The sequence below is a fragment of the Accipiter gentilis genome, chromosome 1 (assembly GCF_929443795.1).
Source record: "Accipiter gentilis chromosome 1, bAccGen1.1, whole genome shotgun sequence".
Taxonomy (NCBI): Eukaryota; Metazoa; Chordata; class Aves; order Accipitriformes; family Accipitridae; genus Astur; species Astur gentilis.
Window position 1 is genome coordinate 27,359,729 of NC_064880.1, and position 23,040 is coordinate 27,382,768.

Here is a 23,040-nt window from a genome sequence, read left to right on the forward strand (position 1 = left end):
AGGCTAAGCCACCTGCTCTGCAGCAATTGCTCTGTTGGAAGCTGCCGGCTTTGTGTGCAGTGTAAGCATGCCTGTTGCATCTCCATACCTTGCAGCTTGTCTCTTCTAATGGAGCAGGACCTCTGGGCAGCTCTCCAGGTCAGTGGCAGCAGAATGTGCAAATAACCTTTCATGCACTTCTCCCACCTTCTCCCCAGCTGCTTTTCAACACAGTGCTGTACGAGACAGGGAGCCAATTTAGTCCAGCAGATGGTGGTGGTGTTGTGGCACAATTCTTGCAAGAGGTAGAACACATTCCTCCAGGAAAAATCTCCAGTTATTTACATAGACTTCTCTTAAGTGGACTAGATAAAGAAAAAAATCCAAGGAGGTCTGAAGATTAATGGCATATCTTGATTGCTTCATATTAACCTGGTATATAGTAACCTCCTCTCATAAAGCTAAAAATGATGTGTGATTAGTTTTGGGAAGGTGACTTGTTGGTCCCTAGAATTCAAAACTCAAAATGTAAAACTTAAGGATTTTGCCTGTATTATGTGCCATCTCTGCTTTTGCCAGCTGAGTTTGAGGTTTTTATCTGCTGCAGTATGAAACTGCATCAGAAGCTGTCCTAATGTAGGGGTGTGAGCAAGGCAAAAAGTGGGATACTCAATTCAGGGGCAGTGCTGCCTTATGCTGGTGTAAGGTTGAGTGGTGGGACTTGAGGGCCTTCTAGCATGATGTTGAAAAGCACAAATACAGGGTTATCAGAACAGTGTTGCTCTAATACTTGGAACTGGGACTGCCAACACCTAGTAAAGGACAAAAGTTTGTGCTCTAAGTGAAACTTCTTTTGGTTGGTGCTGAAGTCATCAGTATTAGAAAATGAAATGGTAATTGTATGTGTTTTCCATTGATGTAACTGATGGTATGAGACATTGGTCAACTTCCCCACTACCACCTTGATTTAGACGATACTACTATTTAAAAAAAAAGAAAAAGTTGGGATTCACCATCTTGGTCTATGCTGTAATGTCTCAATTTGAGTCCTATGGTGTCCTAATGTGAAGATATATAAGTAACAAAGAGTACTTCAGTTTTAATGTGGAGATTTTAAGTCAGTGCAGATACAGAGTAACTTTGCACAAGAATTGGGAAAAGCCAGGCCATCCCTCGTTTCTTCCTGTTTTCAGGACACAGAACTGCAAATCTGGCACACAAGAGATTCAAGATCCAGCTGTGCTAGACACTGATACTAGCCTAGTATTGCCACTAAGGTACTAAAGTAATAACAAAACGGGAATCTATGGTCTCCAAGCTCCTGCTGTGGAGCCTTGGTTTGTTATCAAATCTCTGTAAGAAACAAAAAGAAGCAAAAAGAAAACCACTTCATTTTTCAGTAAGAGGAGGTTTGTCTGTATCTAAATGTGGGCCTGGAGGCAGAGCCTGCTTCTCAAAAGATGAAGGATGACAGAAACGGGTAAGAAGAGTGGGTTAGGGGCTTGTTTGGTAATCTAGCAGAGTCGGAATGAGCCCCAATGTGTGCACCTTGTTATAATGCCTTGTTCTCCAGCCCCTGCTGCCTTGTGGCATGAAGGTCCTACACCAAGCGATGCGCATGAGGGTAGAAAGCAATGCTTGGTTTGAATGATAAAAACCAAGGCTGAAATATCCCTGATTATGAGTTATTATCACCCTACATATTGAGTCTAAGCTTTGCAAAGCTCCAAGCAAGCTATTTTTTACACACCATAAAGCCAGTGTTCTTGTTTCCAAAAAGGCACAAGGTTGTCATCCTACAAACACAGGTCTGTTCACAGGGCTTGTGCCAGTTACAGAGGCTGTTTATCAGATTAACTCCTGCAGTAGCTTGCAATAATACATGAAAGCAAAGTTGTTAGCAGTTAGCCAACTCCTTACTCCCTCTGCATTTTTTCCTTATGCGAGATCCTTTCCTGCTGGTCTGTGTCATTTGTGGAGCTGCTTTTGTTGCACCTCCTTTTCTGTGATTATAGGTAGCTTCTCTGTTGGAGGCCTTGCTTGTAGATCTTTGTAGGTGAACTTGTGTTATCAGGATTAGCTGACATAAGGCCCCTAGTCCTAATCTGAAGGCTCTTTCTAAGTCCAGTCTGAAGGCTACCTAACTAGGCCTTAGTCCTTGCAGCCTTAGCAAGCTGTTTTCTGACCCTTTCCAGTTGTTTACAGCTATATGAAGTAAACAAGTTCTGGAAATGGGAGAAATGTATGAGGTATGCAGGATCTGTGGTGTGAGGAGTCCTGAGGAGAAAGAATAGAGCTTTGGTAGTGAAAGGTCCATTGCAGTCAATACTTTTAGGATGGCAGAACTGGCTGCACATGTAAATATGTAAGATGAGTTGTAAAATCTCATTGCCATCCTGAAGGAGAGATGTCTAGGCTCAGTAATTATAGCCTCACTTTGGAAGAACTGACGATGACTTGTGTGGGGAGAATAGCAAGTATGTAAAAAAGCAAGCATGTCAGTAGAAGAATGTGAGAAGACTATAAAAGCTGATTTATGCCAAGTATCATATTGGAAAGTTATTCTTACAGAATGGTGTGTTTTGGCTGCCAGAAACAGAAGAATCCTGCCTTCAGCTCTGAGGATTTTGTGGCGCTTCCTCTATGAAGCTGACAAAGAGAAGGTGGGAGAAGGAGGCACAAACCAACACTGCTGAAGTTAAAAAGAAAAACAAGAACACCCAAAACAAGTAAGAGTGTGCTTGTAGCTGAAGTAGTAAATTACTGAGAAATACTCCTTACTGTTCCCTAGAAGTGTTTGGCCTTTGGTTACCTGCACGTGATCCTGGAATTGCGGTCTTGAGTGAAGTTTCATGGACTTTGCCTTCAAAACCAGAACTTCATGTATTACAAGGTTCCATGTGTTGTTATTTCTGCTTGGTATAGGGACAAAATAATTTAAAAGTTTACTGCAGTTAGGAAGCTCTTTTCACTGAAAAAGTAGGTGTGGGGAAAAACCCACTGATTACTGTATAGTTACAGTAGCAGGTTATAGATTGTTTTGTTTAGCTTGTAAAATGTAAGCTGTTTGAGGGCCTGCAGGAGACCAGCTCCTAAATCATCACTGCCGACAGCTGGAAATCCAGTTTTCCAATTCATCTAGTGCAAAGGCTGGCTATGTGTTTGCTTAAATTATCTCTCAGGATATAAAAATTGTAAGAGAAAATATGATCTTAGTAGCAATTAATTTTTTTCTGGGTGTCTAAATGTGCTCTGAACCTACCTCTGAAAAGGTGGAGGACTGAAGTCCCATAATAGCTGAATATGTACTTCAGTGAGGACAGGTATCTTTTCTGTTAGTATCTATGGTGAGTAAAAACAATGGCCGTATCCTGCTCCTTGTCAAAGAAAGGCTGTTTTTACTAAGGGTCTGGGGCCTGTGAAATTTGTTTCCCAGTTTCCATCCAAAATAGCAAGAATGAAACGGTGATCTTGGCACGTCTGCACAAAACCATTGTACACATTTTTTTGTGATATGAACAAAGTATTCTTTTTCTTTACGTTTTCTACAGTGAAAATAATTTTTTAATTCCACATTATCTGCTAGTTAGATATATTTCTATAGTAATGTGTTTATATAGATGTAATCCATAGTAAATATTCTATAGTAAATTATGGCTGAATATACTATAGTATTTGAACAGTGATTACTCCCACTATAGCAACATCAGAATTCATGACTACTATAACTCTTATTTATTTGCTTAGTTTTGGGGGAAACCCCGTTACTTTCTTCTAATATTTCTCATCAGTATTTGGCTAGAGCTGTCTTGTGTGCTTGAGGTTGTCTGTCAAAACAGCAGACAGCTCTGTGTTCTTATCTCGGAGCTCTCTTGCTTTCATTGGCAATGGCAACTCTGCCCATTCTTGAATAACACACCAAGCCTAGTAGCCCTAAAAAAGAAATTAATGAGAAATATTTTCATATCCAGTTTCTGTAGGCACCCTTATTTATATGCACAGAATATACAGCAAATGAAGGCATATGTTAAGGATTGAATCAAAGGCAATTTAATGACTGAAGCTGTTTTTAGTGAAGGTATCTCCAGAAAAAAATTAGGCAGTTTAACTGTTTGCTGCTTTTGACTCAGCCCTGCTTCTCTGTTGAAAGGTAACTGCTGACTGGTTACCACTGTCCGATGCAGCTGAGGAGCCAGCACATACTCATTCCTAGAGTCCCTGCCAACCTTTGCAGAAACAGAAGGCTGGGATGCCTGACCTGGTACACTGCTCCAATATGGATCCCTGAGAGGGAACACTTGCACAGTACTGTTTAAACCTCAGAGCAAGTGCTGAACTGATGTAGTAATGCCAACCTGTGTTAAAGATGCAAAGACAATCAGTGATCAAAATACCGATGTCCATGTTGAATTCTGTAACAGGTGTTAAAATGACTAATTTACACCAGTATCATTTGTTAGTGTACTTAGTGGCTTCTAAAGCTTTTCAGGTTAGGACAAACCAAGCAGTTAAAACTTGGTTGTTTTCCAGGCCCCAAATGATTGGGGAAGTAGGAGACCTGCTTGTACTCAGTGACTGATCTGGAGGTAATTCTAACTTTAAGGGCATGTATGCTGTAATTTAAGATGAAATTTAAGATGAACCTGGCCTACAGTGTGCTGTCAGATGATGTTTCATGTTTTTGTCTCGCTGTCATATTACACAAGGAATTGTGCACTGAGATGCTCCGTTGTAAAATAAAGTGTTTACATGTTTATGCACACAGTGTTTTTCTTCTGCACAGATGGGAAATTTTTTTTTTCCTATGCATTCAGATGTTGAAGTATAACATCTGATGGCCCACTCTGCTATTCACAAGAACAGAGCTCTTCTACTTTCCTGCAAATATAAAAGCAATGAAAAAATATTTCTGAGGAAGGCCAATAAATGTTTTGTTTAAGAAAAATTTGTTTTGTAAGCTGAGTGAAATTTCTGCCATTGTCCTTATTTTACCAGGAAAAAAAAGTGAAGTCCTGATTTCAGAATCAAATCTGCATCTCTCACTTTCCAAAATTTTAAAAGCATTTTGTTAAATACCTACATATATGTTGCAGTATTTATTTAGTTTTAGCCTCTTATATCACTGTGCTCTACTAATTATTGTGCAACAAGATAACATTTGGAAGTGAAAGTTGTGCAGAATACCTATGGTTAAGACTCTTCCCTGCTATCGAAGATTGCTCTTTTCTGCTATATTTAATATGATGCCCCTTTATTCTCGCTAAGCCAATATGGGTGTGAAGTCCTGTAGGAATCTGGTCTTTTCAGTATAGTGCCCATGCATACTTAATGTACTGTAGCTTAGCCCTTAGCCCTCGAACACCTTGAGAACAGGAAGGTGAGAAAGTGACAAAGTGCACTGAGTGCAGCTGTGCATGTAACACCACATCCTGCAGAGAGTTACCACATCTTGTGTGATGTCTTAAGCACAAAGTTACCTATGTTGTTACAGCTGTAACTCCCTGCGTGTGCCTTATTCTAACTGCAGTGACTGTGGAACAGGGGTACGCTATAGCTGCAGCTGCACAAAAGTGTGCTCATTCTAAAAATGAACAAGAGTAAGTACTGTCAGAACAACTGGTACTTCTTGGCTCTAGTGGCTGGCCAGGCATACAGGTAATTCTTGCATGCTGTTCCAGCCTCAAGCCTGAACAGAAAAATTGTGCACTATAAACACAGTTCACTCACTCTAGTATATAATTGGAATAATGAAGTCATTCAAGATGTAATGATCCAGTGATCAGAGGTCACATAACAAAGTAAGTGAACATAATTACTGAAAAGAGAGCATTGAATTAGAGTTGCAGAGACAGGATGGGAATGTAGTAATTAGGATATTTTTCTAATGCAGCCTTTGCAAAAAAAAGACACACATAGTATCCTGGACATGGGCTTCTGTTACTGAACTGGCCGAGATCTTCTGACATAAAAGTAGACTAGCTACCTGATGAAAAAAGTTATATATCTAGGACAGCACAACTGGGATTGCTTAATGTACACATATGCACATAACAAGAGGAAGAAAATGTTTTCTTTTTCTACCAGGATTATAAAGACTATCTGAAACACATACTATAGGGAGAAAGTTATTTTCTGGAACCTCCAGGTCAGCTGTATGAATTTCTAATGGTTAAAAGGATCTGTAATCAATTCTGGTTAAAGTGTGTTCTTGTTAACATGTCTGGTACTTGACAAGGATGGAAAAGAAAAGAATAAGGTTATTATTTATGTGGCTCCACAGTAGCATATAATATGCAGAAATTATATCTACTTCATGTAAGTTTGAGCTGCCTTATGGAAAAACAATATTCTGCTTGCTGTCCCTTAAGCCCTAGAAAGCAGAGAATCTCTTCAAGACAGTATTTCTCATTCCAGCTCAGTTGTATAGTAAGCATTCACCAGAACTAACTTGTTTTTACTGTGTATCATATTCTAAAAAACCCCAACCCCTACTTATTTCAGCTCGAGTGTTTTTTGAAACATTGACATTTAAATAAGGTAGACATTTTCTTACAAGATGTGTTGGCTTGTGAAGAATACATGCTAAATGTTAACAGACATGACTCTTGTAGCCTTAGTCAAGAAATAGTCTGTGGAATACACTGATCATATACATTCATTTAGGAAACATTCTTCTTTATGTCCAACTAACTGTCATTTCTGTTGGCAGCTAGTAACAGACAGTCAATTAAGGCTTAGAAAACTAGCAGTACAAGGATGATTCTGTTTAATGTTGGGGCTAAGTACATAATATCATGTTGATGATTTACCTTTAGCTGTTTATTATTCAAAGTGTGGTGGCTTACATATAGATGGAAGAAAAAATTAGTAATGAATTCTAGCATAGAGAGAAGACCAAGGCTGAAAGTATTTGGACTTAGAATGTCACTGTTTTCAGATGCAAAGTCTCAGTAAATGAAATAAGTTCTTTTTGTACATTCCTGTTGAAAACTTTTAATATTAAAACATTTTAAGTCTTTTTATAAACTGATAAAAATGTATGGAATTTCCACAACTAATTAAACCTTAAGCATGCCCATGAATGGAAAAAAATCAAACTTGCCAAATTTAATCAAAACATAATCTTTCCACCTGCAGACCATATAAAATCAATATGTTGCTTGAAACTTTTGCTATATTTTCTCTATTCTATTTTTATGCTTTTTAGCAGCAGTAGAAGCTAAAGGAGCCAAATGTGTCTTGGGAACTTTGTTGTTTTAGTATAAGGCATGATATCTCATCAGCTCAGTGATACTAAACAGCCATAGAAGTCCTTCTTTTAATTAAAGCAAAATGGGATGCAAAAGATAAATTTAAAAGCCATTGGGCCTCTGTATGTACTATGCCACCTATTGTACAGCATACATGTATTTTGTGTTTTATTGTGTGTTGCTCTTTCTTTGTGCATGTGTAGTTATACCAGAAAGAAGAGGTACAAGGCTGGCCTCGTGGTCTGCTGATTGTAATTTGACAAATGGGGCAAGGCTGCCAAAGTTTACTTAATACCCTGGAAAGTTCTAAGCAAGAGGCTCTAGAGAGTTCTTGTGCCCTGCTTTGACTTGATGAGCGGTTTTGTGGCATTCAGTCAAAACCCACAGGTCATCACACTTGTCCACCCAGTTGAACAGTCACGCTAGAGAGTGGTGCTAGGAAAGGAGCGAAGAATGAGGGCTAATAAACACTATCTACAGGTAGATACAGGGAGAAGTGGAACAGTCTTGGTTATATGATGACAGTAAAATTGAAATTTACTCTCAGGAGGAGAGAGGGGAACTAAGGAAAGGTAGAACATTATTTATAATTGGAGCATTCACTTGTGTATTGTTTTGGATTCATCTTCCACTTGGTTTATTGCTTGAATATGTGAATTTGAAGGATTTTATTTTAAATTATGAAATGAACTTGAAGTATCAAAACAGTTACTTAAATATGACTATAACTTGTTTTGAACTGTTTGGCATTGGGGTTGGGGGAGTGTATTCCAAAATATTTGTTGACCAGCACAATTCTTCATTGCATTTAGAGAAGATTTTTTTATTATTCTGGGTGGTCTTTGTGGTTTGGTGGTGGGGTTCATTTGTTTTATAATTTGATTTCTGAAGAATGAGGCAATGCTGACATCTCCATGATTCTACAGGAGAAAACTGAGGGAGCCGATTACTTCAAGATGTTCGTTCTTAAAAAAACAGTGCTGCTCCAGAAGTGTCTTGAATAACCAGTTTAAACCTTTGATTAGTAAAATTTGGATCATGTAATTATGTGAATTTGTCCTTAGAGAATGTTGGAGATATAACTATGTATAAAAGGTTTTATTTATTTATTTATATAGCTAGCAATAAAGGTAAGACTTTATTACTTGCTCCATTTCCCTTAAGCTGCTTATTGAGAACTGTCAGAAAGGGCAGCTGGCAAAAAAAAACCCATGGAAACTTGGAAAAACTTTAGAAACCTGTACCATCTACAGCATACTCTCTTTCAGTTCTGCACCTCATTTTTTATCCATACACATCCATTTAGTTTTTAGCTTAGAAATTTTAAAAATTGGATGCAAAGAGAATATAATGATAGAGAATTAAATCTTAAAGATGAACTTTATTGATATTTAAACTAAATCATGTTTGCCACAGCCTAAATGAGTTTCAAATCCAGTAGCCCTGACAGAAGTCAGTGTACAGGATATTTTGATGAGGATAGTAGTGTTGTCTTTTCATAGTAGTTATCTATATGCTTCAAGTGACTAAACCAGAAGGAAGTGACAAAGTAACTTTACAAAAAGCTGAAGTATGAATAGAGCCCTAGTAAAGCCAGAAAGTTCTTCTGTTACCCTCATCTTAGGGAGGAGACTACTGTGAAGCACCTTTTTTTTTTTTTTTTTTTTGTCCTACTAGTCTGTTCCTGTTAGCAGAAATAAGAGAGAAACTGTACATTAACAGGAATAAAGAATAAACTGTACAAATACCTACAGTTTGTTATTTTGGATTAGATTTTTAACAGTAGGATCCTTGAGCATGTAACCATGACCTCATTCTCCAGGAAGAAGGTAGGCGGTGGGAACTGAAGTTAGTTAAACATACATGCAAAAACTGACCCAAACAGAGTTTGTATTAAAGTCACAAAACACCAAAGTTTTCACTTTTTTTTTTTTTTTTTACTGTGATTGAGTTTGAAGTTTGCATTGGGAAGGTCTATTTTATTAAAAAATAGATGCAATACATTCTCTTCTTTCTCAGATTAATACACCGCAAAACCACAACGCAATAGAGGAAACCCTGAACATAGGGGAAGAAGCATTTGAATGTCTCAAAGTTACTAGAATCTCTTCCTTTTATTTCTTTCTGCCTTCTTTATAAAATAAATTACTTGTAGATTAGAACCTATTTACAAATTTATAATACTATGCTACAGTGACTAGTCATGCCAAATCTAAATATATGGAGAGCAGGGAAAAAAGTCGATCTGACAAGTTCTCAGCAGCATTTTATTGAAAACATGAAACATTTCAATGTTGAACTAAATGCAGCAGACATTTTGTTGTCTTCTGTAATGTTTTTTGTCTAGTGAGAAGCTATGAAAAATATTACCATTAAGAGTGGAAATTCTATTAAGATGTATGAGGAGAAATTGCAATGTACATTGTTCATTATTAAATTAAAAAAAGGCACTTGCTATCCTGCTTGCCTAAAGATTATATAAAAAAACCAAACAAAACACCCAAAATGTCTGCAGAGAAAGGAAGAGTGGTAATACCAAAAGAGGTTAAGTATGTCCACAGAATACATTCATATTTAAAGAGACAATAATAAAGTTATGACCTAATAACTTAAGCAGATGCTTCTATGGCATAACTTAAATTTTGAAAGTCAATGAAACACTGAGTTTGAAGTCCTTGATTTATTTTTTTTTTCTTATTTAAAAAAGAAAGAAAAAAAAAATACAAAACCCAGACAAAACAACTAAAGAAGCTCTTCAAAGTTCTGTTTGTCTGGGCACCACCGCCAGTGCCACAATATAGTAATCCATACAAGAGCAGGAGCAATGTAATTCAAGAAACCTATCCTGCCACCAGTTCTTGATTTTTTTTCTTAACAGTTGACTAGACAATAATGCAACCCCAAAGCAAAATGAATAATCATCAGGTAAAACTGTTTGTCTTTCAAATAGACAATGCCTCATTGTGTTTCTGCATTGCAGAGTGGTTTGAGTGCATATTCAGCCATAGGCTGAGTGCCACATTCAAAAAGTGTTTGAAAAGAGATGGAAAAATATAAGGAACCAGTAAATGGGTAGCCAAAAGTGATAGAAGTCCACATTTCTGGTCAACTCCAATGTTTGACTAGGAAGAAAGTAGTTGGTATATCAGAAAAGGGACATGAAGAATTCATTTGCAGAAACATTGAATGCTTCCACCAAAACCAAAATGCTTTCATCTCCCCACAGTTTAACAGAATTCATACAGTCGCATATGCCCATGAACTCAAACTAGTTTTCATCTCTTTTGTCCTGTCATGAATGTAATCAGCCTTATATTTTCCTCATGGTGTCTTCTATATTCACAGCTTCAGAATATTTTTAATTGTGTTTACCTCCAGTACCACTTAGAGTTCATCCTGGTGACAAGAAAATAAACAATTAAGTTATTCTGAAAGTACAGCTAAAAATCAAGATTATTGGTGGGGTTTTTTTTCCTGTGATTTTAAATTTCAACTGGACAAATGTTTGTTAAATAGAATTCAGGGTACTTTTTAACAGGTGTATATTAATAATCTTCTTTCTAAATTAAAATGTCAATCCCAGTCTTGCACTAATCAGCCTCTGTAATTTGGTGCCAGCTTGCTAAATCTAGTCTAAGGATTATACTTAAGGATGCGGTGCATCTCAACCATTTAACACAGCTGTCCCATGGACATGGGCGTGTCTCATCGATATCTATGAATTCTGCTGTGTCTTGCCATAGCTGAGATTGCAACTGCAGTATTCTCTGCTACATCTGTAGACATGGAGAACTGAGTTTGAATAACTAATAGTAACCAAAACAAGACTGGGAGTAAAATGTACATGGTACTATTTGAAGATGCAAGACAATACTTCACGGACAAAGAACAAATACTAACATAATTTTAAACAGCTATTCTTTCCAACAATATAACTCTTCTGCAGAAAGCCCCACAGTAAGTATTCTTACCTTATTTCTAGATTTTTTTCTTTTTCCTTTATTTTGAATTGCTTCTAATTTTTCATTCAAAAGGTCAGCAATACCTTTTGCGTCTCTGCTGTCTATGTATTCCCCAAGAACATTTTTCTTAAAAAAAAATAATAAAAAAAATATTGTGTAACATGTTACTCATGCTCTACACTGAATAGAAAATCTGCTTACTTTCAAATAAAATTCAAGGGAAATGCAGGGAGAAAGACAATGGCTCTGGTAGATTGATTTATGATTCATAAATATATTTTTGTCTCTGTTTAAACAATGCTAATTGTCTGTACAGTAAGAACCACTCTTAGCTGCTAGTTTTCAAAACTACACAAGTTTTAAATTACACAAATCTTATCCTGATCCTTAAAGAAATATGAAATAGTTATCTTCTCACATTTATTCCACTAAGTATTTAATGTAGAAGAGATTCAGTTAAAAGAGATTTCAGTTAAAAGTATAAAAGAATTGGCTTAACTATCAGAGTGCATTGAGTACTTTCTCTTCAACATTAATACATTTAAAAAGATGACTGTAATATTCTTGAAATTTAATAGTTTTACAAGAATAAAGGCAATTTCCTAGAAGTATGTGGATACTTTCAGTTTTTTAATTTATTACTACTAATCTGTTAGTAGGAAGTATTGATCTCAGAGTCACACTGATAATTAATATGGTTTGATAAGGGTTGTTTTTGAGACAGAACACAACTAAATATTTTTTATCAATTTTCTATCTTAAAATACACTGTCAAAATTATAATGAAATGCTATGATTACATTAAAAGAATATTTCTCCTTCGCCAAAATGAAGTTGTCCACATTCATTTAGAGACACTTTGCCTGCTTTTGGTAGGTGGTGGTAGAATTGTTAAAAGTTGAAAAACACCTTTGTCACATAAGACCCCTGCAAAATTAAACCCTGGCTCTGGTTAAGCCCACACTTTTAGTTAGTGTTCTACTAATTTATAATTCATTATTTTTCAATAACACATTATTACTGTATCATTGTCCTACTATTTTAAGTATTACTGAAATTGTTTATTACTCTATCCCCAGAATATCTAAATAATGCACTTTAATACATTATAGAAGTAGTCTCTTAAGTCTTAATGTGAAATAAAATACATCTACTAACAGTAACCACTCACCAGTGTGCACAAAGGAGACACTTTACCTTTGTTCCTTGGTAGGGGTAAAACTTAACAGTAGGGTAGGCTCTGATGTCAGCAGTTTGACAGGTCTGAGCATACGCCTGACAGTCTACTTTTCCAGCTTTTACTTTTCCTTTAACAGTCTAAAAAGAAATGTTATTAGAAACAAACTTCAAGTTCCCATGGGTGATTGTAAGCAAATAACTTGAATAAGCCAGCAGTGCAGCTAAAAGTAAATGAAAAATGTGGCTCAAATCTTTTAAATATCTCAGAGTAGTTGCTTGCTTCTGATAACCTTGTATCAGAAGTCACAATGTGTTCAGCAGAGCACTTCTACTTGAATTCAGGGCAAGCGCATCACAGTTCCAAAGGTCACCCCATCATAAGCTGAAATCTGTCTCAGAAGAGGGTCTGTGTGTGTGTCTGTGCAAGAGACAATACCCAGTGGCAAGTGGGACCTAAAACTGTGACTTTCACTGAGGAGGCTTATTGAGGGTGTGCAATTTTTGGATGATTGCTAAGAAATAAAGTGCTGATTAATTATATTTTAACTATTACGAGTACAACAATCTGCTAATACAGCTAAAAACCTACCCTTGCAAGGATCTCAAATTCAGGAGCAAAATTTTGGCAAGGTCCACACCAAGGAGCATAAAAATCAATGACCCAGTGATCTTTTCCATTCAGAACTTTTTCTGTGAAACTCTGAGGAGTCAGGTCTACAGACAGTTGTGGTAAATATCTGTGGAAAGGAAGAATAACAGTCATAATCCATTCAAAACTTTAAACATATCCAAATTCCATTTAAGCATAAGGAACATTTCTGAAATTAAGAATATTAGTAGTCTGGAAATCTCTACTTTACACTTTGTACTATAAGAGAATCCCTTTTTAAAGTGGTAGACAAAATAATAATATGGTCTTCAGAAAATGGGTGGACAGCGAGGAGTATGCTATTTCTCCATATTTTAAAAGCTTAAGTTAAAAGATATGGAAACTTTGGCATCTTAAATTAAGCAATATATATATCTGAGTGTTTCTAATTCTTGATTTACATAGCATTTAAATATTAATTTCTCCTAGCAAGCAAACTATGCAAGCAGCTTGTGAACAAAGTTTAATGCAGTAACTTACCCCAGTGCCCAGCCTCTCAGTGAATATGAATCTCTGTGCCATCCATTGTAGCTACTATAAAAAGAAAACAAAAATTCAGTTGCACAGTAGTTTGAATTACGTTTCAAAAAAACACTCTGTAGAATGGAGAAGATGAAATAATGAACTTAAATGCATATGTTTTAAGATCTATTTCTACCTTAGTTTCAAATCTGTCTCATTAATACAATTCAAAGATATGGAATTAAGGAGTAGAAGATGAAGAGAAGAAAATTCTATGTCAAGAGAGTAAGAAACTTGGTTTGGAGCACATAAGCTTTGATAGCTAGAACTATTTTGAACGAAGGATCTTTGGTAATAACTGCAGATAAAGTTGCAGCCTCTGAGAAACCTGAGAATTACACTGAAATACCTTAATATATTTTCTAATTGATGTTCATTCATTACACTAAAACAGCTATTACTTATATACATTTCCCTCAATTTGACAGTAGGAAAGCCAGGCAAACTGGTTACTTGGACAAGGATTTATTATTTGGACTTCCAGGGCATTGCTTAATTTTGAAATTCTAGTGACAGGTTAGAAAAAAGATTAATTCAGGATTCATATCTACTAACTTACAACTTTATTACAAAGTATTTTTCAACAGTTACCTGGTCAAAATCTGCCTTGATAGTTTTTGGTGATCTTTATTTTAAAAGACAAAATTTCCATATTTTTGCAGGAAATAGCTGACTCATGATTAGGAATTTGGCACTTACTTAACAGTCATATTCACCAACTTAGTTGTTTTCATCAAGAAAAAAAATTCCTGATTTTAAGAGAAACTTTTATCTAGAAGAACTGAATAAAGGCAAGCAGTCCAATGATGAAAGCTACTGAAGTCTGCTATTATGCCCTATGATGAAGAAGCATTACAATTTATTATCTGCCAGCATTTCATAGAACTTTCCAATTTGTAAAATAATGAAGAAACATATTTGCTATTTCAGATGGTTATCTATCTTTAAATATGCATGTGCTTCCTGAAATGCCTGGATCTTCAAACAGTACTGTGAAATGGAGGGGACAGGCTGTTTGGTTTTGGCCAGATTTTATTTCCCATAGAATTTTTTTGTTGTTGTTGTTAATGATTAACATTTCCACACTAATGATACAACAATGGGATGATTAGATACATGATGGACAATTTTTGCAACGGTGCTAACAAGCTGTTGGCAGGGAGGATGATCAGACAGCTATATCACTTCGTTCTCTAAAGGTAGAGCTGCAATCAATTAGGCCTAGTAGTATTTTTATATTGCATAATTTAAGTAATCTACTTTAACAGGCAATTAAAGTTAGAGAACTGGCAATCAAGAACAAGAAATAAAAATTAAGATTTCCGAGGCTGGCTAAGTTCAAATTACTGAGATGAAACGGGAAAATAAAATGACACTTGTTTGAAGTAACAAAGTCAATAACATCTAAACAGTAATATTGTAGTGGCCTATTTTAAGAGCTGTGATGAACCTTTTCTACAGAACAGAAGATGTATATTCATCTTGTTCCACATCATCTAACATGTCCCCAAATGAAGTAAACTACTTACTAATAATGATGAGCTGTGTTTGATTTTTGAGGGAAGAGTCTTATTTCAGGATATCCCCGAACACTTTCTTGGTGACAGAAAGAATAATACTTTTGACAATCCACACTGCCTACACTGATTAATCCATTTAGCATCTGAAAAAAGAAGAAAACCTATAATCAAATATGCTAATCAACACTACTACACTTTCAGTAATACTTCAGTAAGTCTTAATCACTTAGTTGGGGAAAAAAGCCCAAGAAAACAAACCAAGATTCTCACAAGGCTTTCTTCTTTCCTGTAAATGTGTCACTGGTATCTAATGGGAGCCAGCCACCCAGGTGCATTTCAATCATGCACATATATTTTAGTATAAGCTGCATGCACATGGCTCATGAGGCACCTACCTTGCCTCAAAGGTACATAATAGTGTGATTATTTACTATAAGGACTATCATATTACCATGTTTCATACCATAGGCTCAGTAATTATGACAGATCCTGGTGCAGTGCAGATGTGTTATCAGTTGCACAGTTGGCCTGTGTCTTGAACACGCTGTATTTGTTGGAAAGGCCCAAACCACCTGGCATGGGCAAGGGAAGCTGATGATTACTGAACTTGTACTGTAAAGCTACTAATACTTTGCAGACATTTCACCAGAATATAGAACTCCTAGTCTAGGTGAGTTCTAAATGTCTGAAAGTCAGTCATGGACTTGTTTCCAAAGCCCTATTTTTTTTTTCCCAAAGTTTCTAGTTCAAATTCCTGGAAATGTGTCCAGGAAAACCCAGATGGTTGTCTGTAAAGTAATATTACCTTTGCAAATGAGAGAACGCTGTAATGACCTTGCAAAACAAAAACACCCTCCCCAATCCCAGCAATTCCATATTGAAGTACGTGTAATTCAGCTAACTGACAATCAGCCTTAAAATGTATGGTATTTAGCATTTATTTACTTTCAGTGAAGAAAACAAGATCTCAGAAAAAAATCTTCCTAATATAGGAAATAATTAAGATGGATAAGATTGAATTCCTTTAATCTGAAATTCAAGTCAGAGGTTTCACCAAGGTCTAAGTGCTATCTTAAAGATGACTAATGATCATAAAGAATACTGAGAATAAAGTTCAAATTATTTCAACCAATTCTTATCCAATTTATGGATAAAATTTTTTTTCATATTTTGTTTTAAACAAATGCAGAGCTGTTTTCTATATAAAGCACTAAGCATCAAGGAAAGTTAGTTACTCTAAAGTTTCTTAGATCTTAGAAAACACACTTGTATCAACAGGAAAAACTGGATTACAGTATCAATGTACTGAACCTTTTAAAAAAACAGAGAAAAACTTTGCATTTGAAACAATATAAAACTGTCAGGTAGGAATTCCCTGTTTTATCTTCAGTATTAATCACTAGACTTTCTCAGTTGACAAATCTCTATGATAGCGGTTGTACCATCTCAATAATTTCACAGAAGAGGACAGAAAAGCAGAAAAATGTTTTAAGTGTCATTTACCCTGGCCATTTTTTTCCATTCTGGCATTAAAGCCTGACAAGGGCCACACCATGGAGCATAGAAGTCAACCATCCAGATTTCCTCTCGTTTTCTTCTCTGAACTAATTCAACAAATGTCTCTGGTGTTAGGGAGAGCACCGATGGATTCCTAAGATCCTAAAATAAAGACAGTTTATAGACACATACTCTGCAACAGTAAGTTATCCCATATCTAGCACCACCACATACAAACAGACTGTACCAAATTCTGCGAATGTCCCTCTTTTAGTGAAATATGCTTGCTGCTGTGGCAGGGAAGACTCCACACCACTGAAAGGCATGGAAGCATCAAAAGTCATCCTTTCAACCAAACAATCACATGCCTGATTTGCTGAGAAAAGCTATCAAAAAATACAGCTAGGCTGCAAAAGGGAGGTTTTCTGCCTCTTCTCCACAAAGGGAGGCAAAAGGCAAGAAATTTAGCTTACCTGGCAGGAACAGGCATCATGACACTCAGCCATGCTATTTAGGCTGGGATGCAGAAGAATATATATGGTACATTAGGGGCCTCTGAATATCAACTGAAAAAGACTGATCTCCAGCTGTTCCTGCCTGTGTGCTCTTACACTTGCTTTTTCTGGGCTACCTAGTGAGAATGAACAGTCTGTATAGACTGCAAATCTAGCAGTGAAAACCTGAATGCTGGAGGAAAGATGGGTGCCAGAACTCTGGCAGCAACAATGATGAGTACCAATGATTTGCAGTTCTGTGAGTTAAGAAAGTTCAAGAAACAGCTGAGAAGTGTGAAGGGCAGCAAGCTAACTGACAAAAATGTGAACCTCCTCCTATGTCAAGGTGTGTACGTGAGGCATTTTCACCTTAATATTACATCACTTCATACTTGTAATTCCTTTATCCTCTGTCTGAGATAGATAGATAGAAATCATTACTATTACTTTGCAGATTAGAAGGTATCTTAAGTTATTTGCTAGTGATCTCAAAGAAATTACTTTGACAGAGTAGGGAAATTAATCCATTAGGTGTCAAGTCCCAGACTTACAGTTGCTGGATCACTTTTCTTGCTCAAGGTTTTTTTCACTCTTTATCTTACTAGTCTAATTAATAAAATAAAAAATAAAAATCTTAGAATCTTCCACGTAAAGACATGTTTGTGGATGAGCTACCTACAGAGCATGACTGCAACAAGGATTATGATTTACATACCTCTATAAACTCCAAGATCTGCTCAGCGGAGTGATGTCCTTCATATTCATGAACATCAGACTGATTGAACACAACTGTTGTTGGATAAGCTCGAATGTTATGCTAACAAAACAGACAATAAGAAATTGCAAGGAATTATTACGTTTCTTGTACTTTCCTTCAACTTCTGTTGGTATTGGTGGCTCACAACTGCTAGTCTATCCAGTTTGTACAGTACAACTGCTCAGACTTACATGCACATGGGAGTTTGAAACATTACAAATCAGTACAGAAAAGATGCCAATTGTATTCAGAGATGGCATAGTTTGTTCTGAATTTAAAAACCAGCCAGCAGTTCTTTTACAATGCTCCACAAGTACAGGAATTAATCCACGGGACTTCTAAGCCTTAACTTTAAAGCTATTCCCAGTTTCCAGGTGGAAATGCTTGTACTGTATGACTAACTGTATTGTTTACTATTGAACACAGATGCTTCCATGACTTGAATTCTTCAGTGTGTAAACACATCTAAATAAAACTTTAAAAAGACTGTCCTTTTTTGCTCATTTTTCATGTGTTTTAAGACATTGACATTTTAAAGATACATTCTAACATAAAAAGCTCTTGTGAACAATAAAATGTGCAGGTGCAGGAAAGCTGTCAAAATGTAGTATTTTCTGGGATTCAGGAAAAGTAATGTCAATAATTTCTACCATGATAAATTCATTGAAGCAAAAGTTAAAGCAAATTTAAACATTGAAAATTGGTCGAAATTAAAAAAATATAAAATTTCATGCCATTACTGTATCTTTAAATAAGTGTAAACTGGTAAATAATAAACTTTCTTTTAATTTGAAAGAGATCCTGCACTTCTTAAGTGCTACAGAACAAAAAGCACAGTCAGTTAGGGTGAACTGAACTAGAAGTGGTTTTGCAGACATCTTGAAAAGGTGTTATATCAATATAAAACTTGTATTTTTAAATGTTTTACTGTTTTTTATCCTCCTAGGTGAAGGACAAAAAGAATGTATGTATGTATTTACATACACATTAGAAAAAAATTTCTGGCTCTGCTTTAATTCTTTTTTTCCTCTTAAAACACCCAGGAATTATTAAATTCTGATACTTCCAGAGACTTCCACTAACACTATGAAATCAGAAAAAAATGTGACCTGTATTTTGCATTAATATATTATCTGTAGTGGTTACATAGCTTGCTCCTTTGAAAAAAATTGATATATGTGTCATTTTCAGTTTACTACCCTTTAAGAAAGTAATATTAAAGAACAAGCATTGTCTGCCCCCCTCCCTAGAAGAAAATAATATTCTTTGAAAGGATTGGTTTGGGGTTTTTTTATTTCATTTTTAGTTCCTGCAGCTTACCGTGTTGCAAAGCCCTTCATGGACAGTACAGTCTAGCGTTCCAAATTTAAGCTGACCATAAAGATGTTTTGATGCTTTTCTCAGCTCTGGTAACAAAGCTCGACAAGGAGGACACCACTAGGAAAAAAAAAAAAGCAAGTAAGTGCAATTGCTTTCCCAGCAGTTGGCTCTCAAAAGAATGTAAGCTGTTTGAGATTAATGATACACTGCTTTGACAACAGACTCCACTCAATACGAAACCCACACAGTCTGGGAACTAGTGCTGCCAAGGAACGGGAACTTACAATACCATCTCATGATGCTGAAGGACACTTTCAAGATACTGCTAGTATTTTGTTACATAGTTACATAACAAACTTTAGAAGAAAGGAAATGTAGATACTAAATATTTACCGGTGCAAAGAAATCCACAAGCCATGGTTCCTTCTCTTTGTCAGGAAAATTCTGAGGTCCCAGTGTGATAACATGAGAGTTGACACTTTCTTTGGCAAATGCAACAATGTCATATAAGATCTTCTTTCCTTCAAAGAACAATGTAGAAAGGAAACTTTATTTTTCCCTATGAGAGATCTCATTAAAAAACTCAGTGACAGCAACAGGAGTCCTTCAGTTCCCTTGACTCATCTTTAAATATAGCCTGATTAAATAAATTAAACAGGTACTGGCTTGCTTTTTCTCAGGAAGACCATGTTAAACTGTCCAGACCTACAGACATAAGACATGCTCTAGGTGACTGTTAATATTTGGCTAAATATTAAACTGGATATTTACCCAATATTAGCCAAATAAATGTTTTATGCAAGACAAAACATGTTTTTGTCAAAGAAAATGACTGGGTTTTTTGTGACTGGACTGTTGGCTGTTTTACCATCTTACTAGTGTTTGTTGGAATTAAAAAGTTACTATTCTAGATACACTTGCCTTGGCAAAGGTATTGACACAGTAAAGACTTCAAGCAAAGAAATGATATCAATAAATCACAGCCTTTTAGGTGTAACTGAAGTTCCTGCTGACACAGCTCTACTGGGCAAAGATCAAGTCTCTTCATACCCTTCATGTACATATTTGTTAGCAGAAATGAAAGTTTGTGTCTTGAACTGAGACTAAGAACTTCAGGCTAATTAAATCTGAAGTCACTGCACAATTACTTACTAAGATTTATTACTGTTCTTAGATTTTAAACTCTTGAAGCCCTTCAACATAGCATACAAAAAAGCCTGATTCTTTCAAGTATTATATTGTTATAAACATACAAAAATATAATAAATATAATGGAGATGACTGATCTCAAACGCTCCAGATGTCACCTATTTTGTAAATAGTAAACCAAACCATTCAGAAAAGAATGTATGTACTGTAGTCCAATGTATTTCTCTTACCCTATTTGTAATCTATGCCATTAGAAAAAGATCTAAGAATGTTGTATGTATATAAACCTTTCTTAGCTTCTCTGCAGGAGTGGAAATTGCAAGGAGTATATAAGGCTTGTCCCAGCAGCAATCATTAGATGTATGGGATCATCTTTCCCCCTTAGATACAACTAATCTTTTCTAAGTGGTCAAAAACTTTTCTCCTTGCTTCTTTATTACAGTACTGAGGTTCTGACTTAATTCTAGCAAGCTGTTTCTAATACTTCAGAACCTAAAAAATGAGAACTTCATCTTGCATAATTGCCTTGTGCTGCATTCTGGATGAAGCTGCATCTATTGCTGGAAGCTACAGTCTCGCTTCAGGCTCCATTCTTCAATTTTGAATCCTTTCAGTGGCACACAGTAACATAGTTCTAGCCTTTCCTGGAAGGAAACTGCTACTTCAGAAATGAAAGTAAGTGGTAAAAGTCTCAATATAAATTTTCTTGGATGGAAGACAACAAAACATGGAATTAGTTTTAGTGCAGTGACACACAAAATCAAATCCAAGTTTCTCAAGCTGGCAGCACTGTGTAAGTAGCATGTTAAGCCTCTATGAAGGGCGGTGCCTTACAGCATTCTTTGGTTTTCCTACCCAAAGCAGAAGCTGTCCTGATCAGTTTCAGAGATTTCATTTGAATGTAATTATGTAAATGACATTGAAATAGACAGGATAGTAAAGACAAAATACATCTCTTGGCATCTGTTGACTGCTTACCCAGGAAAAAAAGAAAAAAAAACAGAGGAAATTATAAGTTTGTGCAAGGCTACAGTAAGGTCAGAGGAAAAAAAGCAAATATTACAACTATGAAACTCTTCTTTGGGAAAACAAATGCAATTTGCCAAAGATAGTGTCATATCAAAGTGATTATGTAATGATTTAAACTTGCCAAAGTTTCCCTTACCATGATGAATTTCATAATCTCCAGTTCCTTTTCCTTTGAAGACTGCTAAACAAGGCTGATAGACATAGAGTTTGTTGCAGATGCTTGGTGAGGAAAGACAGTCAAACTTGCCAACCTATTTAACAGACAGTGGCATTTTAATATAAGGCATTCTAATTTATATAGATTAACATATTTTGAAAGGCAGTAAGAGTTCGGAAAAGAAGGTAAAAATACAGAAAAGTAGTAACCTTTTTATAAACAACAGGGGTCTTAAGGCAAACTATGATGTTCGAGTGAACATCAGGAGGAAAACTAATAGCACAGCTATATTACGTTGCTTGTTAATTTTTAATTTAAAGGCCAAAATGGGGAATAAAACCTTACAAGTATCCTCTTCTTTTTTCCCTCCAAATAAAATAGCAGGGAAGAAAAAAGACACCTAAAATAAACATGACATTCAAATTCTTCTAGTGAATGCAACAGGTTTTTTTAACATACCGTGTAGAATAACACAATCCATATGTCTCTAGTACAAAGTTTGAATTTGGTTTCTTTTTATTAAGAAAATTTTTGAGACAATTATAGGATTTTCTGAATAATTAAAATACAGCTTCACATACATCAATTTGATGTTGAAGTGTTAACTTTTAATTGTTAACTGAATGGGATCTGTAGCAACATTTCCCATGACAGAGCAGATTTAAAAGATAATCTTTCCTCACTACTTTTAAATTATTCAGACTGTATGGGAAACTTCATTGCTTGCTTTAAATTAAAAAATTTACTACAGATCTACCATATGATAGTATGTCTCTTTCAGTACCAGAGGTGGCAGGTGGTAGTAACAGCTAATAATGAAAAACATACTGACTTGTTCTCTGAATGTAAATGGTATTTAACACTAGGTGGGTGAGCAGTCTTACCTGAATATGTTCATCTTTAAGTAAAAATTTAAGTTTCTTAAATTCCTGTATATTTGATTTATCACTCTCCCCAAACTGGAAGAAAAGCAGCCATCGGTGATGAGCCAGACGGTCCTTTAAACAAAGGAAAAAAACCCCAAAACCACAACAAAAACACAGAAAAAAAAATTATTCCAAACTTCTACCAATTTATAAATTCCTTTTATGCTTTATAAAGGCAAATGCCCAATTATTCATCTGATCTCTGAGTGACCTCCTCCACTCAAGAAATTCTTTCATGTAGTCCTTCCACTAAACTTCCTTTTACTGCAGTGGAAGTGGGAAAGAGGAAAAAATCTGAAAACAAGCTGGCTACATGCTACCCTCTATACTTTTTGTTTCCATGTTCTCTTGTAGATCAAGCTTCTAAGTGCTACAACAAGCGTGAAAAGAAGTTTCCTCCTTTTTTTCTCCTCTAAGACACAAGTAACTTTTATGACTTCTAATTTCAGTTCATACATAACTTATCATGGATTAGAGAGTATTATTTTCTTTCTTACATCACTGACAAAATATATTTAAAACAAAATTCTCTGCAATGAAATTTATTTAAAAAATAACTAGAAAGTTACAATGGCAGAGTGAGGTGCAATGGCAATTTCTGTGGTTTTCTATCTTCCTATTAAATACATCCCCCTCCCCCTTACATTTTT

General features: G+C 35.8%; 2 protein-coding genes across 14 annotated transcripts in view; one reads left to right on the top strand and one right to left on the bottom strand.

Annotated features, from left to right (window-relative positions):
* Positions 1-4,735, top strand: part of PIKFYVE (phosphoinositide kinase, FYVE-type zinc finger containing) — a 74,712-nt gene extending 69,977 nt beyond the window's left edge. For 7 of the 12 annotated variants that reach the window (XM_049805126.1, XM_049805107.1, XM_049805117.1 and 4 more), the window contains exon 43: positions 1-4,735. The gene's annotated coding sequence lies outside the window, so the exon portion shown is untranslated. The other 5 variants (XM_049805029.1, XM_049805039.1, XM_049805068.1 and 2 more) reach the window with 5 other exon arrangements.
* Positions 4,736-5,848: 1,113 nt separating this feature from the next.
* DNAJC10 (DnaJ heat shock protein family (Hsp40) member C10) overlaps positions 5,849-23,040 on the bottom strand; it is a 28,629-nt gene continuing 11,437 nt past the window's right edge. For both annotated transcript variants that reach the window (XM_049805178.1, XM_049805187.1), the window contains exons 12-23: positions 22,349-22,462; positions 21,444-21,558; positions 19,523-19,650; positions 19,130-19,246; positions 17,768-17,869; positions 16,565-16,720; positions 15,071-15,204; positions 13,500-13,553; positions 12,960-13,107; positions 12,389-12,508; positions 11,201-11,317; positions 5,849-10,625 (exon numbers count right to left, since the gene is read on the bottom strand). In XM_049805178.1, coding sequence (XP_049661135.1) covers positions 10,614-10,625; positions 11,201-11,317; positions 12,389-12,508; positions 12,960-13,107; positions 13,500-13,553; positions 15,071-15,204; positions 16,565-16,720; positions 17,768-17,869; positions 19,130-19,246; positions 19,523-19,650; positions 21,444-21,558; positions 22,349-22,462 — 1,317 coding nt within the window. In that variant the 3' untranslated portion in view covers positions 5,849-10,613. The remainder of the gene's footprint in view (positions 10,626-11,200; positions 11,318-12,388; positions 12,509-12,959; positions 13,108-13,499; positions 13,554-15,070; positions 15,205-16,564; positions 16,721-17,767; positions 17,870-19,129; positions 19,247-19,522; positions 19,651-21,443; positions 21,559-22,348; positions 22,463-23,040) is intronic.